Source organism: Hypanus sabinus, chromosome 10, assembly GCF_030144855.1.
Source record: "Hypanus sabinus isolate sHypSab1 chromosome 10, sHypSab1.hap1, whole genome shotgun sequence".
Classification (NCBI taxonomy): Eukaryota; Metazoa; Chordata; class Chondrichthyes; order Myliobatiformes; family Dasyatidae; genus Hypanus; species Hypanus sabinus.
In genome coordinates, this window is record NC_082715.1 from 45,739,430 (window position 1) to 45,756,693 (window position 17,264).

The 17,264-nt window shown below is 40.7% G+C and overlaps 1 protein-coding gene and 1 non-coding gene across 2 annotated transcripts in view; both read right to left on the bottom strand.

Moving 5' to 3' along the window:
• The window catches only part of hs1bp3 (HCLS1 binding protein 3), a 111,697-nt gene extending 105,468 nt beyond the window's left edge, over positions 1-6,229 (bottom strand). The window contains exons 1-2 of the mRNA XM_059981794.1: positions 6,055-6,229; positions 3,563-3,728 (exon numbers count right to left, since the gene is read on the bottom strand). Coding sequence (XP_059837777.1) covers positions 3,563-3,728; positions 6,055-6,080 — 192 coding nt within the window. The 5' untranslated portion in view covers positions 6,081-6,229. The remainder of the gene's footprint in view (positions 1-3,562; positions 3,729-6,054) is intronic.
• A 151-nt stretch (positions 6,230-6,380) lies between these two features.
• On the bottom strand, positions 6,381-6,462 carry trnas-aga (transfer RNA serine (anticodon AGA)). Its single transcript has one exon. It is a non-coding gene; the product is annotated as a tRNA-Ser (tRNA).
• Between the last annotated feature and the right edge of the window lie 10,802 nt (positions 6,463-17,264).

Genomic DNA, 17,264 nt, shown 5'->3' on the forward strand with positions numbered 1-17,264 from the left:
TCTCAATGACTAACATTATAATCCAGTTATTTTACAAAACTGTAAAAGTTTATTTACACAGCAAATACACAGAGTACCCACATTCAGTATCTACAAGACAGTGAATAAATTCTAATTAAAATATGATTAAAACAGTCAATTCGCTGGGGGGGGGGCACCGTTCCCAGAAATCCCCCGCTGTACCCATTGTGCCTGCATGCTCCCCTCTCCAAGGGAACAGTCAGCTTAGCACAGTCCTCAACTTTCCGCCGCCTAGACCCGCGAATGGCCATCTCGGCCAGGCCAAGGAGCGAGCCCGCCAGTAGATCCTCCTCGCGACTCGCCCCCTCCCATACTGGATCCCCGTATACAAGGATCGCAGGGCTGAACTGCAACCAGAACACGAGCAGCAGCCTCTTCAGATAATCAAACCGGGACCACAACCTCTCACACCCCATATAAACTGACTCCTCCTGGCCACAAAGCCAACAGGTGAACCTGCTTAAAAACCTGTTGCATGGTACTGCCCTACGCAACACCTTCCTTCCACCTCAGGTCCCCTGTAAACAGGAAAGGGCCCCTCCTTAACGAGATTTCCACTGGGGACCTCCTTCACTGCCCGATGGTAAAACATACCGCCTGGGTGAGCTGAACTGGCAGACGAAGACAAGGTAGTGAAAGGTGTGCAGGAGTAGCTCACACAAGAAACACTTTGGAGCGTCACAGAAGGGCACGGCGGGGATCCCCATGAGATGGCTCTCATGATACGGGACCATCTCCTACGCGGTATTCCAAGGACCGGGGCCGACGAGCGCTTATGCTACAGCCGGAACCCCTTCAACTTCCCCGAACCCCTTCCGTACCCACCGTGATAGGATGGAGACCAGCTCCCCCACCAGCGCGAGAGCACCCTGTCTGGATACGGCTAGGCCCCGGACCCTCACCAGCTCTCAGAGGCCATTCCCTCAGAGCGGCATGGCCTATGCAGTGACCACGACACAGGGTCCTGAGGTGCAGAGCGGCCAATGACTAACTGCCCTCCGCAATCAGAAGGCACAGCAGAGACCCAATGCCACCCATTGCCCCAGAAGTCGTCCACCAGCCTCTGGAGATAAAAGCAGTGGACGGGACTGAAGTAAGCAGTTGGCGCCACATCATGGAGGTGACCAGTTGATTTATAACCAATGCCCTTCTGCGGTATGAAATTGCACGAAGGAGGCCTGACTGGAGTCCCAGCAGGGCAGAGATTTACGACTCCAAATCCGCCAGGCTCTTCCCTCGAGCTCAGGTAGGCCCCTAAGTAGAGGGGGTGGGTGGTGTTCCACGCAAAGGGTCTCAACCTCTCTGGTAAGGAGTCCACTTACCACTGACCCACCAAGAGGCCTGCACACCTTTCCTCATTGACCCTGGCAGAGGACACGGCTGAGAAGATCTGCCAGTAGTCTCGAATCCTCTGTGAGTCAACAGGGTCAGTGACCATGAGGAGGACGTCATCAGTGTAAGCCAAAAGGTTCGGCTCCATATCTGGTTCACATAGAAACAAACCCGTTAACCTCTTAAGGAGAAGGCACAAGAATAGTTCCACGTAAAGGGAGTACAACTGCTCCAACGTGGGCCACCCCTGACGCACAAGGGCATTGTCAAGGGCCCATTAACTTTAACAAGACAGTCCACAGCAGTGTACAGCAGTTGGACGTGGGCCACAGTCCTACAGAGTCTCAAATTTAACTTGGTCATCCTAGTTAATTCTCATCATAGTCTAAGGCAGTGCCATTTTTGTAACCCCTGCATGATTTTGAACACGCATGTTCATTAAACATTCGCTCTTTCACTAGGAAGCCTTCAGTCTACACTCCACAAGCTGTAATTAGGCTTTAGTTTCAAGACACTGACAGGCCAGCAGACATTATCCAAGAACATATACAGCCTTTATCAGTGTTTTGTCAGCTCAGAAAAATAAATGACACAGTGATATAGTACTATGAAATCCTAAGTGGATAGTCATTTCTAAAATTCTAAAATAGAGAAGTAATCTTCAGCCTAAAACATTGACTGTTTGTTCCTCTCCATAGATTCTGCCTGACCTGCAGAGTTTCTCCAGCATTTTGTTGGTATTACACAGCATTTTCAGCATCTGCAGAATCTCTTGTGTTTAGAGAAATAATCTTACCTGCATTTACTGGGAAAATCTACAGCACAACTTTAATTAGAGCACAAACAAGTCATTTGGCCTCTTGAGGAGGAGGGTTAAAGAACACAGATATACTGTAAAAAAAAACTGCTGAGAAGAGAAATATTTTACTTCAATTTCAAATGCACTGCTTGAAGTTGTCATTTTGAGGGGTTAAATAGTAATTTGCAAAAACAGCATTTAAAAACTATTTTTAAAAAACAAAAAGTTTGCAGAACAGGGAGGTGGTGGGAAAATGAGACTGATCTTGTAGAGTATGTACTTGCAGAATGTGTCCAATAACCTCATTCTAAGCTCCAAGCAAAGCAAACGTAACAGCTGCATTCAGCAGGTGGCGCAAATGAGCAAAAGGTGCACTCCAGTGACCCATTAATCCTGGAGTAAAGAAGAGAACCTTTACTTGCCCCGGATGTTCAGGGCAGTACCAAAACCTAGAAGTTGTCATGTTTTAAAGAGGAAAAAACCATTACTTGAATTTACAGAGGCAGCAATTTTCCCTACACCCACCATCATTAAATCATAAATCTGTCTCACTTTCAGTTTTATGTGGCACAGATTTAGTATAGATGGCTCTGACAGGCAAAAGGGCCTACTTCTGTGTGCTGTAAGATGATACAACTCCATGACAAATTCTAAGAACATAGCAATAGGAGCAATGGATGCTCCTGTTGCTGTGACTTGTTCTGTTGTTTCATTTGACACAACAGGCCGCAGAAGCGCTTTCCTGTCAGTTCCCCATTACCCTTCCTTTTGTCATAGTACAAACACTTAAATAAAGTAACTTAGCCATAATCAGCATGTGACTATCTCAAAGTAATTATTAAGTTCTTAAAAAAAATGTAAAATTCAGTGGCTGTGGGGAAGATGAGTGAATCTACATCTAGTGGATAGGCTTTTTCCATTGAGAGTAGGGGAGATTCAAACAAGAGGACATGAGTTGAGAGTTAGGGGGCAAAAGTTTAAGGGTAACACGAGGGGGAATTTTTTTACTCAGAGAGTGGTAGCTGTGTGGAACGAGCTTCCAGTAGAAGTGGTAGAGGCAGGTTCGGTATTGTCATTTAAAGTAAAATTGGATAGGTATATGGACAGGAAAGGAATGGAGGGTTATGGGCTGAGTGTGGGTCAGTGGGACTAGGCGAGAGTAAGCGTTCGGCACGGACCAGAAGGGCCGGGATGGCCTGTTTCCGTGCTGTAATTGTTATATGGTTATAGCGTGACAACAATCAGGTTACTCACATGACATTTATAAAGATATGGTCAAAGATTATTAGAGCTATTTAAACTCATTCTTGTTAACTGAATTGTACATTGCTTTTTATCCTAACTGATCTTTCCACACATTTAAGAGAAAAATCTTAACAGATGGGTTGTGAATTTTTCTTCTTCACTTACCACAAACTGGATAACATCTTTTGGTTTGTGCTTTGTGCTCTTGAAGGAAGCCAGATGAGTGACAACAACAATCTGATACTCCACATGGCCAGACATCATTTTTCCATGGATCTCCTGGTACTCTGGGACTGACAGGTCTATTCCAGTAGTCGCATTCTGGACTGTTCTACCATGAAAAAAAAAACTACAATTATGGATTCATTGTCAAAACCAATTAAGGGTATCACTTTAAAAAGACTCCTGATATTGTGCTGTGTAGACGATGTGCTGGGTTCAAGGCATTTTCAGCAGGAAGATAAGCTATGGTTAAGTACCACAGAACGGCATACAGTTTCATTCAATGCAATTGCTGAAAGTAACCCCTTTCCAATATTATACCAAAAGCTGAAGGCACTACAGTATTAAATGCAGTTTTTACCTTAATACAAACTCACTGCAATAAACTGTATGACTGAATCATTGCTCACATACTCGATAAAACTTTATTGCTTTGAAAAAGTATCCAAAACATCAGGAATTTTTCACTAGTAAATTTTTTTTTTGAAGATTAATAGTACTTCTGCTTTTGAAAATTGCAACGTGTCCACTGGTGCAGGCAGATAGAAACATAGAAAATAGATGGAGTAGGCCATTCGGCCCTTCGAGCCTGATCATAGATGATCATCCCACTCAGAACCCTGTACCTGCTTTCTCTCCATACCCCCTGATCCCTTTAGCCACAAGGGCCATATCTAACTCGCTCTTAAATATAGCCAATGAACCGGCCTCAACTGTTTCCTGTGGCAGAGAAAGCCACAGATTCACCACTCTCTGTGTGAAGAAGTTTTTCCTCATCTCGGTCCTAAAAGGCTTCCCCTTTATTCTTAAACTGTGACCCCTCGTTCTGGACTTCCCCAACGTCGGAAACAATCTTCCTGCTGAATGCTCTTACCCAATTACTTAGATGGCGAAAACCGTGTTAAGAATGACTTGCTTCTACCCCAGCTCTGTGGGATCCACAGGCTTTCTGTTGTAATTTTTATGTCTTGCACTGTACTGCTGTCACACGACAACAGATTTCACCCCAAACTCTATATCAGTGATAATGAACCAGATTCTGATTCAAACATAGGTGGGGCAACTGGTACTTGACAAGGGGGATATTATACTACTTGCTCATGGCCTCCCTGTGCTTCCATCATATACTCCACTTGCACAGTTCCTTCCTGACAGTTTCTACTCCCTTATGAGAAGCCTTAGGGATGGATCAGCACATGAAGATATAGCAACTTTTCAAGGGGACTTTTGGAATGTTCCTACGGTATTTTCTCCAACTCCTTGAAACCTGCAAGCGTACAAGAGCTCCAGCCTCCGGAGTCACATCATGGACAAGGATGATCTGGTCCACCAACCAAACCTGGTTGACGCATGGAATGCTGCCACATGGAAGACGGTCACATTGGCCTGCCAATCTTGCCAAAGGAATTCGAGGATTTAGAAGGGGAAGAGCAGGAGGCACTTGTCCAGTTCTTTGAACTGCACACTGTACCTTAGGCACATCTCTGATGCATTTAGGAGGATAGGGATTACCGATGTTTGGTAGACCACAAATTCGGGTTTGAATTCTTGCTCTCCGAATATTCTCCTCAGTTGGCCAAAGCCTAGCATAGCGGAAGTGCTAGTCGATCCATCTGTACTTACCTTTGCTAATTGGTGGCTCCAAAGATGTACAAATTATCTCAGTTTTCTACAGGCCTGGTTGTGCATCTTCACCATCCATACTCTCACTCACACACACCAACTTAGAACATCGAAAAAACCTATACAATGGCATAACCAATCCTCTCACCCTCACATTTAATTCTAGCATTTTCCCCTTCCTTCTCAGTCTTGAAGAGGAATGTCTGCCTGAAGCGTCAACCTTTTTATTTATTTCCATTGATGCTGCCTGACCTACTGAGTCCCTCCAGTATTTTGTGTGTTGCTTTCGACCTCCAGCATTCGCAGACTTTCTCGAGTTCATAAGCAATATTATTCATCATATAAAGTCAGATTAAAATAGGACCGGCAAGGGACTTCTTTCCAAGGTCAGTTTAAACTTTGATAAAAAATTTCATGCACCACTATTAAGCTCACAAAGGGAAAGGCTGCTCAATGCAAAACCTAGAAGATTACCCCCTACTGTAGAAATGTGGCATTTTCATGTTAATCTTCCGGCCTTGACTGTATTGCTGAAAAGAGTTGTTATGCACAGGCGCAGACGTCCAATAGCAAAACAACGTTCAATTCGCCAAATATATGGAGAAATGACAAACATATTTCTCTATTCCGCAGAGTTAAACTTCGATGAGTGCGTTCAAACTGCATTAAGGCCTCTCAATACTTATCGATTATCAGGATCAGATAGGGAAAGTGGCGAGAACGAGAGGTGTGGAGGTTTTTCTCTCGGAGGAGCGGCGGCGGTGTAGGGCGGACTCCAGCGTAGGCGGCGAGATGCCTCCCATTACCCCTACCTGGATGTGATCAGCCCCTCGGGCATGTTGTCGATGAAGTACAGGAACAAGAAGGGAGAATCTCACTGCGGGTGCCGAGCGGGGATTCCGCTGTAGCTCCGCTGCCTGCGAAAGTCACGGGACACTGGAAGTGGCCAACGAAGCCCAGCCCATTCCAGGGCGGAAAGTCGGGGCACCCGCACCCAGACACTTAAAAGCAGGCAATCCATTACAAAAATAACTAATGGTTATTAACTAATGGCCGCGGTATGGCCAAGATGAAGCATTTAATGGGAAATGTTTGTCTTTGATTCTTCGAAAAACATCGGTTATTAATAAAACGTAACCGTAGTCGGCAGGATTCGAACCTGCGCGGGGAGACCCCAATGGATTTCTAGTCCATCGCCTTAACCACTCGGCCACGACTACTTGGCAAACACAATTGCCTCCAATACTTCTTCCGAGGGATCTATGACACCTGACTGTGTTAGTTTTAATTTTCAGAAATAGTTTCTCATCTCAGTTTGTCTGTGAATTAGGAAATTACAGGGACTACGCCTAATCATTAACCAGTTCTGCTCAAATTTATCTCAATTTTTTAGATTAATTTCAAGATTACTTGCTTGTTATAATGTTTGCCGTTATCGATACATAATTATGTCTCTTAGAGCCCGGCTTGATATGCCTGTTAATACAAACGAAATTATTTTCATCCATTTTTTGTAGTTTTTAGATAAAGTTATCCATACAATTGAATAATCCATACAATTGTTATCATTACCCAAAACATGTTTTTTTTTATTAAGAAAAAGAAAATGCATTGAAGACCATAAGATATACGAGCAGAATTAGACCATTAGATCCATCAAGTCTGCTCCGCCATTCAGTCATAGCTGGTCCTTTTTTTCTCCTCCTCAACCCCATTTCCTGCCTTCTTGCCATAACCTTAGATGCCGTCCAATCAAGAACCTATCAATGTCTGCCTTAAATGGGCCAAATGACATATTTCTACATGGTTTAATGGTAAATACACCAAATGACCTGGCCTCCAGAGCTGCACGTGGCAACAAATTCCACAAGTTCACCATCCTCTGGCTAAAGAAGTTTCTCCACATCTCTGTTTTGAAAGGTTGCCCCTCTATCCTGAGGCTGTACCCTCTTGTCCTAGACTCTCCCACCATGGGAAACATCCTTTCCACATCTACTCTGTCTAGTCCTTTCAATATTCAAAAGATTTCAATGAGATCCCTCCCCATTCCAGCAAGTACAGACCCCAGCCATCAAATGTTTGTCATATGATAACCCTGTCATTCCTGGAATCAACCTCGTTAACTTCCTCTGGAACCTCTCCAATGCCATCACAGCTCTTCTAAGATGAGGAGCCCAAAACTGTACACAATATTCAAGATGAGGCCTCACCAGTGCCTCAGTCACTGAAGGTGAATGAGCAAGTGCAGCAGGCAGTGAAGAAGGCTAATTGAATGTTGGCCTTTATTACAAAGGGAATTGAGTACAAGAGCAAGGAAATCCTTTTACATTTGTACAGGGCCCTGGTGAGACCACACCTGGAGTATTGTGTACAGTTTTGGTCTCCAGAGTTAAGGAAGGACATCCTGGCTGTAGAGGAAGTGCAGCATAGATTCACAAGGTTAATTCCTGGGATGTCAGGACTGTCTTACGCAGAGAGGTTAGAGAGACTGGGCTTGTACACGCTGGAATTAAGGAGATTGAGAGGGGATCTGATTGCAACATATAAGATTATTAAGGGATTGGACAAGATAGAGGCAGGAAATATGTTCCAGATGCTGGGAGAGTCCAGTACCAGAGGACATGGTTTGAGAATAAGGGGTAGGTCATTTAGGACAGAGTTAAGGAAAAACTTCTTCTTCCAGAGAGTTGTGGGGGTCTGGAATGCACTGCCTCGGAAGGCAGTGGAGGCCAATTCTCTGGATGCTTTCAAGAAGGAGCTAGATAGGTATCTTATGGATAGGGGAATCTAGGTGATATTGGGGACAAGGCAGGAACCAGGTATTGATAGTAGATGATCAGCCATGATCTCAGAATGGCAGTGCAGGCTTGAAGGGCTGAATGGTCTACTCCTACACCTATTGTCTTTTGTCATAAAGATTCAGCATCATATCGCTGCTCTTGTATTCTAGACCTCTTGAAATGAATCCTAATATTGCATTTGCCTTTCACCACTGATTCAATCTGCAAGTTAACCTTTAGGGTGTTCTGCTCAAGGATTCCCAAGTCCCTTTGCAGCTCAGATTTTTGAATTTTCTCCCCATTTGGAAAATAGTCTGCACATTTATTTCTACTGCCAAAGTGCATAACCATTTTCAATGTTATATTTGATTTGCCCATTCTCCTAATCTGTCTAAGTCCTTCTGCATCCTACCTGTTTCCTCAATACTACCTGTGCCTCCACCAATCTTTGTATCAGCTGCAAGCTTGGCAACAAAGCCATCTATCCAGCATGTCAATCATTTAAATACAGCAAAAAAAGAAGTGGTCCCAACACCGACCCCTGCGGAACACTATTAGTCACTGGCAACCAACCAAACAAGGATCCTTTCATTCCCACTCACTGGCTTCTTCCAATCAGCCAATGTTCTAACCATCTTGGTAACTTTCCTGCAATACCACAGGCTCTTGGTAATCAGCATCATGTGTGGGACCTCGTCAAAGGCCTTCTGAAAGTCCAAATATACAACATCCACTGCATCCCCTTATTGATCCTACTTGCAGTCTCCTCAAAGAATTCCAACAGGTTCAACAGGCAGGATTTTCCCTTAAGGAAACCATGTTGACTTTGTCCTATCTTGTCCTGTGTCACCAAGTACTCCTCTTTTACTCCAATTGACTCTAGCATCTTCCCAACCACTAAAGTCAGGCTAACTGGTCTATAATTTCCTTTCTGCTGTCTTTCTCCTTTCTTAAAGACCAGGGTGACATTTGCTATTTTCCAGTCCTCTGACACCATTCCGGAGTCCAATGATTTTTGAAAGATCATTACTAATGCCGCCACAATCTTTAATGCTAGTTCTTTCAGAACCCTGGGGTGCAGTTCATCTGGTCTGGGTGACTTCTGTACTTTTAGGTCTTTCAGCTTTTTGAGCACCTTCTCCCTTGTAATAGTAGCTGCACCCACTTCTCTTTCTTCACACACTACAACATCTGGCACACAGTGAAGACTGATGCAAAATACTCATTTAGTTCATCTGCAGTCTCCTTGTCCCCCATTATTATTTCTCCTGCCTCATTTTCTAGCAGTCCTATATCCATTCTCATCTCTCTTTTATTTTTTTTACATCCTTGAACAAACTTCTACAATCCATTTCGATATTATTTGCTAGCTTGCTTTCATATTTCAATTTTTCCCTTCTAATGAGACATTTAGTTGCTCTCTGTAGATTTTTAAAATCTTCCCAATCCTCTATCTTCCCACTAGTTTTTGCTTTGTTATATGCCCTCTCTTTTTGTTTTAATAGCTTTGACTTACCTTGTCAGCTAAGAGTCTTCTTCAGGACAGGTATTTAAAAGTCAGGTTTGTTTGAATCTCATAATTTGCCATCCATTTAAGGTAACTGACCTTAGAATACACAATGTAATAAAATTGTTATCTTTAAAATTTGGAGTGAATTTCATATGTATTTATATGATGTAAAATCTTCTATGGAATATTAACAAATACAATTAATTATAGTTATAGTTGAATATTTAATAAGCAGGATGGTGTTTATTAATAGACATCTTCGTGTCTACATTAAAGAGGGGCAGTTTCATTGTACTGTGTGTGGGAAAAAATCACATTCTCATTCTACACACTATGATCATCAGTTCATTCTCGTTTATCTACTGTGCTTTAACAATTTACACTCATCTCAGAATCATGATCTTTATGGTAGCTGATCTTTTTTTTAAACGGAGCTGTTAATAAGCCTTAAAACTGGGCTAGAATTTGATATCCAGTTTATGTTGTGAAGGAACCATCTGCAGCTCTGTGCAGAATCATTAAAGTACCAAAATTATTCATTTGTATTTACCAACAGTTTGCTGAATGAACTTCAGCAGCAGAGTCTACTAATCACAAACAAGAGAAAACCTGGAAATTCTAGAAATCCAAGCAGCAGACACAAAATACTAGAGGAACTCAGTAGGCCAGGGGGCGTCTATGGAAAAAAGTACAATGTTCCGGGCCAAGACCCTTCATCAGATGAAGGGTTGTAATGAAGGGTATCAGCCTGAAATGTCGACTGTTTACTCTTTTCCACAGATGCTCCCTGGCCTGTTGAGTTCCTCCAGCATTTTGTGTGTGTTGAGTGGTGTAACCAAGATGTGGCAAGAACAGCATCTCTATTCATTTGAATGGAGAGGAATTCATTTAATAATTATGGAAGTGTTTTTATTGAATTCGTTGTTAAGTAATTAACAACTAATTTTAGTAGAATACACATTTTCTCATTTGTTTGATTTTATTTTATAAAAATGCAACCAGCTTTGAAATTCTATTGAAGGACTTTTGCAGAGAAGATCATAGTAGAAAATGTTCTCATAACATTTGAAAGGAAAGTTACTAAATCAAGAGAATTTGAAGGTACTATGGTGAAATCAAATTTACCAACTAGTTTTGGATTAAGAAACAAATAATACATTGAAACCAACTGGAATGACTAAATGAAACATGACTGTGATTGAGCAGGACACATTTTAGGATGCTGAGCTGTTTGAAAATTCACACTCAACTGATGCCCATAACAAAAGCAGGGGTTCCACCAACAGCAGCCTAGCATTGCCTTCGGTGGCATTTAAGGGAAGAAACTTAGAGAGAAAGAAGGGAACAAATATTAGAATGGACACTATTAAATGGAGCAGGATGGCTCTTATGGAAGGGGAGAAGAAGACGTTTCCCCTTTTACAGAGTGAATGTACGTAGAGCACAAGTAACCTGAACAACTTTTTCCCAATTATGACAAGAAGCTTAATGACTTGATATAATCACCAAACACAACTTGTTAGCTGATATCAGTTAATTAAACCAAAAAGGGTTACTGTTTGTCTCAATATGCAAGTAATAATTCCTGATGTAGAAACATATGAAGAAATGGGCAGGATAAATCATTTGGTTCCTTAGGGCTGTTTTACCATTTAATGAAGTCAAATTTATTTATCACCCTGTGACATATATTTGCCCTTGCCCTATATCCATTAATGCCTTTGGTTGCCTTTTAATATTTAAGATGAACCATTGTTGCAGGGTTAATTGCTATTCAAAGAAGAGAATTACAACCCTCTACCATCCCCGCGTGGAAAGTATTTCATAAGTGCAGTCCTGAGACCCTAATTCTTGGTTAAAGACCCTCACACTTAGTTTTTCCAATTGGAAAGAACAGATGTTTCCCCTATCAGTTACCATTACTATCTTTTAAACTTCAGTGAAATCAGCCTTAACTTTTAAATTCCAGTGATTACAGCTTTAGTTGTGTAATAATACATGGCATCTTTTCCCTTGCTACGGAAGCAATAGAACTTGGCAGCACTCATGTAAAATATCTCACATCCTGTAATGCATACTGCACTAGAGGTCTCTGAATCAAAGTCCTTGCTCCCTTACATATACTTCTACTACCATCTACTCTATGACTCCTGACAGATTGTAATTAGATGGCTTGGAGACTGAAGAGGTCTGTTAACATTAAGCATTCCTCCAGCAGGTGACGAAAGCAGGGTAAAGCAGGCTACAATGGGGGTGAAAGTCCATAAATCCACACTGCAATTCACCATGAAGCAGGAGAACTGACAATCATCGGATTCAACTGACCTGGTGGAATTGAGGTCAGCATATCTGGTAAAATTCTGAGCATTTATTAATACTGATTATAATTATTCTGCATTCATATCACCACCCAATATTGTAATCAAAAGATGATGCACATATCAACCACTTAGAAAAGCATTCTGCTCACATGAATCCTAACTCTTTTCCACAACAGCAATCAAACTAGGAAACAGATGGCACTGAGCAAAATGCCTTTAATCTCTAGCATCCTCTTATCACCATCAGATGAAAGTTATAAGCCTGCAAATGAATAAAATGTGACTCAGGCCCCACCCAATCCAGGAAGTCCAGAGCCAATATAAATTGTAGGGAAGAAAATCACGGGAGGTTTTACAGTACATAGATTTCATTCAAGAATGGGAAGCACAAAGTGAATGTGAATTAACAAGAAAAACAGTAATTAAAATATAGTATATTAGTGGAGTGGAAATGTTAAATTAGCTGAAGAAAATAAAAGCTAGAATGAAAATACATAGAATCATATTTCGCAGATATCAGTGGAGATGTAGGCAAAAATAGATATACAAGAAATGCAAGTATAAAACCGTTAACGGAACAATCCTTTAAACAGTAGACTTAATATTGATAGGGGTGACCTGACATATTGTTAGGGTATGATAGAAAAGAACCAGAGAGACCTAGAATTAAAATATAGGTCTTTTTAAAAAGAAGATAAAGACAAAGACCAGGTGTTAATAAGAAATCACTTTTTAAAAAAGTTTCACTCATTTTATCTGTAAATATGTTACAGCAGCAGCAAAATTAATAAATGCTCAAGCATCACGAAAAAGAGTTAAAATGCAGACAGCAGGAGGCATGGCAGTAAAAGAACAAATAATAAGACCAGAGTAAAAGTAAAATATTTATTTCAGGAACCAGACCAAAGATAGAAGGAATGAAAGGAGTCACAAATAAAAACACAAAATGAGGAATGGCAACAGGAAAATCAGAAACAGCAGACTTAAAGAAAAATTAAAACCAGGAGCAAGACTGCAAAAAACAGTTGTAGTTAGATCCAGAGAAATCAGCAAAAAAGCATTAAATCATTGCGTGTTGTGAATTTGAGAGGAACTGTGTAATGTGCAGTGGCATGGTGGAGTTAGATTGAAATACTAGACAGATTTGTGTTTATGAGTGGAAGAATCATACAACACAAGGAATGTTTTGAAGCCTGGAGGAGAGGATGTGATCAGAGCACAGAGCTCTTCACCAAATCACATAATCAAGGCTGACACATTTCCGACAAAAAGAGGCTCATTTTTCAAACATGAGTGAGAATTGTTCCTGTCCTGTGATCCTTCGTTCTCAATTTCTTTGAAAGCAAATTACTAAAATGTTTAAAAGAAAATATGCCCCATATGCTCCCTTTACAATTCTTAATAGATTCATCTGTCAATGACCCAGCTGTCTTTTGACATCTTCCTGTAACTTTAGTTATTTTTTACACATCCAGTTTGTTCCTCCTTGTAATTTGTCCTCTATTACATTTTCTTTTCTGAAATATATTTTTAGCTCTTCTGTCTTCTTTAATCTGGCTCATAACATGCCCTATCTTTTGCTTCTATGTATCATATTCTTTCAAAGTATTCCTCCTCTCTCATTTTCTTTCCTTTTAACTCTTCTTTGTGCCTTGTCATTTTATTCATTTTTAAACAGAAGTTATACACATATTCCTTATATGGGAAAAATCATCTGCTGCTCTGAACTCTTATTTCCATATCCAGGTAAACAAATCTGCTTCCTTTCCAAAGGTTCGAGTAAAAATTGTAGCCACAGGATTCAGTATGTACTTACTGCCTATTATGCTGCTGGTGTTTAGAACAACAATGAAGGTCCTATGGCAGTGTTGAGGGGCTCCTTCGTCATGTCAGCAGCTTCCTCTTGGCTTTCATTACTGTCAGTCATGCAAGTCCCAGACTGAACTGTCGTACTCAAGTGTAGAATGATTCTTCATTGTTGTTACCGTAACAATCTTGTTTTATGAATCAGAATTGTTAGCCCTGAGTTCAACCCCCCAAACCTGGAGGACCACTGGACCATTCTTAGTCTGGCCTCTACCTTTTGACCTGTTTGGCTTGGGTGACACTACCAAGAGCCAAAGCATAAAGCCCTGAATCCAACCAACATAGCTCTCTGCGTCATTGAGGCACGCAAGCCTCCAAACCCAACGACTAAGTTGTGGTCCTCTAGGAGGTCTACTGAGTAAGTGAATTAGTTACTGTGAGAGTGGGAAGATTAAAATCAGCCTGAATAAATTTACATTTGCCATAGCTTTTTAAAAGGTGTGTAAATCAAGACTATATAAAGGCAAGGTCAAATCAAAGACTGTGTAGAGAGCCACTGATAAGTTTAAAAAGCTGCAGTTTACGCAGAGAAAATGTGATGTCTAGATTGACGAAGTAGGTTAGATAAATTTAGGGCAAGGCTAGTGAAGTATCTAATGAACAAAAGATAGCATTTTACATTATTATATGAAAATAGGGTTGACTCACAAAATGTGTTCAGCCTGAAATGTTAGTTCTCTTTCACTTTCCACAGATGCTGCCTGAAATGTTGAATTTTTCCAAAACTTTCTGCTTTCAGTTCATATTTCTCTGCCATTTGTTGAACTTCATTCACTCAGTTGATTTTCGGGATTCAATGGACTATTTATTTCTGTGCTCTAGATTTTATGTTATTCTGCAATGTGACTGTTTTTTCCCAAATATTAAAGGTTAATAAGTTAAACTCAAGTGCATTGTTGACATAAATTCTGAAGCAATAGAATTTGTACTTTCAATCCTTTTCTGCTAATTGTGTTTATGTACATTCTGAGATGTTGAAATCCCCTGAGATTATAATGACCCCCCCCCCCTCAACTACTCTTATCAACTAAAATGACCTGCCAACTTTGTGCAGCTGTTTTTCAGACCCTGCTGGCTAATTATTTATTCAATCTATTTGTTGTTTCAAAGCAGTATACCGTTGCTGCTCAATGCAGCCTGTCCAAAGCTGACATTCTTTGTCAATTGTGCAGCTTCTCCACTTTCCATAGGATCGATTTTGTGAAATATTTTCTTAGTTAATTTACTCTCCTGACACATGCTGTGAAACCATAATAGGAAAGCAGTACTATTAATATCTCACTAATGTACATCATTATATTTACTGTATTCTATTTTAAGTATTCCTTGTGCACTTAACTTCCATCCGTTTTTATTTGTTCTGTTTACCTCTCCTATCAGTTTACTAACTTGTATCTAATCTACTAATTTACTAATCTCCTAATTCTGACAAGGTCTCTTTAAGAATGTTGGTTCCCAAGCCTTTCCCACTGAAACAGCTTTTGTCTCACAGATGTCCCTTGACTGTAACACGCAGTAATGATTTACCCTGCTAGCCTTTTGGATGTTCAGAGACACTCAAATACGTTCCAAAACTACAAAACAAAGATAAACAAACTGATTCAGAAAGAAGCACTTCAAAATATAAAAAATAAAAGACTTAAAATCATTGAAATAAATTCAAATAATTAAAACAACATCTTAAAATGTTAACAATGTTATTCCTTTCATCGATTCTCCTGTGTTGAGTTCAACAAAAATATTGAGGCAGTTTTTGAAAATTGGCTATACACACAGTGGAGAAATTTTGTGCATACTTCTATACATCTTATCAGGATATTCAATCCCTGATGTTTGGCAGGATTTTTATTTACCCAAGCACTCTTCTTGTTTAGTGTATGTCTGCTCTAAAGAATATCACACAAGATTTATTTAATTGGAAGCTGGCAATTGTTATTTATGCACAGAGCAACCATGTTTTACTCACCGTTTCTCCTGAAATGCTGCTCTTTAAAAAGCCAAAGCTCAATTTGCTTTCTTCAGCCTCAGTCATATCTGTGATCTTCATCAACCTCAAATTAAACTTCATATGTGTGCCTCAAACTATCTGCCAATGGGAATCAAGATCATGGTCACTGTCTGTCTCCTAACTGGAGGATCATTCCAGACTCCCGCTGCTGATGTTTGCTACATTGCACAATGCTGCAAAAGTGGGTCATCAAAATGACAAACTCAGGGAGAAAGACTATAACTGCTTTTCCTTCAGCCCACTGGAACAGACAGAATTGGCAATTTCATGCATTGCAGATTTCCACTGAATTGAGAAACTCATGGACAACTTTTGAGATCTCCTTATGACCTACTGGGGCACCTCCAGATCAGGACTACCTGGCTACAGTTCTGGAGGTTCCCCATTACACAATGCACAAACCTTATCTCCTGTGCTCAGAGAGTGCATGCCCATACTGTTTCCATCACTGCAATATCCACCTATTCATTGAAAATACCCCCAGTAACAGGGCAAATATTGTTTGCTCTTTGGTATCATGGAGACAAAAGAGATTCTCTTGTGATACCAGATGATGGGAATCTTGAGACGCTCACTCAAAATGCTGGAGGAGCTCAGCAGATCAAGCAGCATCTGTGGAGGGAAGTAAATGTGAAGAGCCTTGGCCTGAAACATCGATTGTTTATTTCCCTCCACAGATGCTACCTGACCTGTTGAGTTCCTCCAGTATTGTGTGTGTGTTGCTCTTCAGTATGTTCCTTTAAGAGCAGCCTTTGGAACTCTCAACACATCATTAGGTAATGTAGCACTGAAACTGATATTGACCAAGCAGCTCTTAATTTTTTTTAAACCTGTGAATAGTTATCACATTGTAAATGCAAGATATGATGAGAAGTTTGGTAAGTAAGGAAAGTTTGAAAGAATCATGTAAACCAACATGCACAGATGCTTCTATTAAGCACAATGAAGATATTGGGAGGTGAGGAGTGGTACAGAACTGAGACAAATAGCCTCTTGTTAATGTGGTTTTACCTATTGCTCCATTACTGCTAATGCAATCGGTTTGCAGGAAAATGCATACTGCAGGATGAATTGAATGGGCTGATCACCATCTGTGGAGGCAAAGTATCAGTAGATGGGTCAGTCCATGATTCTGCACCATTTGCTGCAGACTCTTGTCACTCCAATGGAATCGGCTTGCATTTTTGCTTTTTTGAAAGCTTGGGAACAGAGATGAACACCTGAAATTTCTATAGTCACAACATTGGAGAGATAAAGAAGGGAAAGTGCAGGACAAGAGTTTCATGTGATTAGATATCTGCAGAAAGAATGTACTAATGGCAGGGTGACTATACCACCAGCAAAGCAAAATAACTGAACAGCCATTGGTGATTGGTGATAATTGTGATTTGTCATGTGCATTGGCCCATCAGGGCTGAAAATTGATAACAGAGGTATAATTAAACTGTGTGGAATCAAGATATCTTCAAACACATCTCAGAATTCATACAATTGTCAAGAGAACACAGGAAGTACAGATGAAAGCAGCATCCCAAAA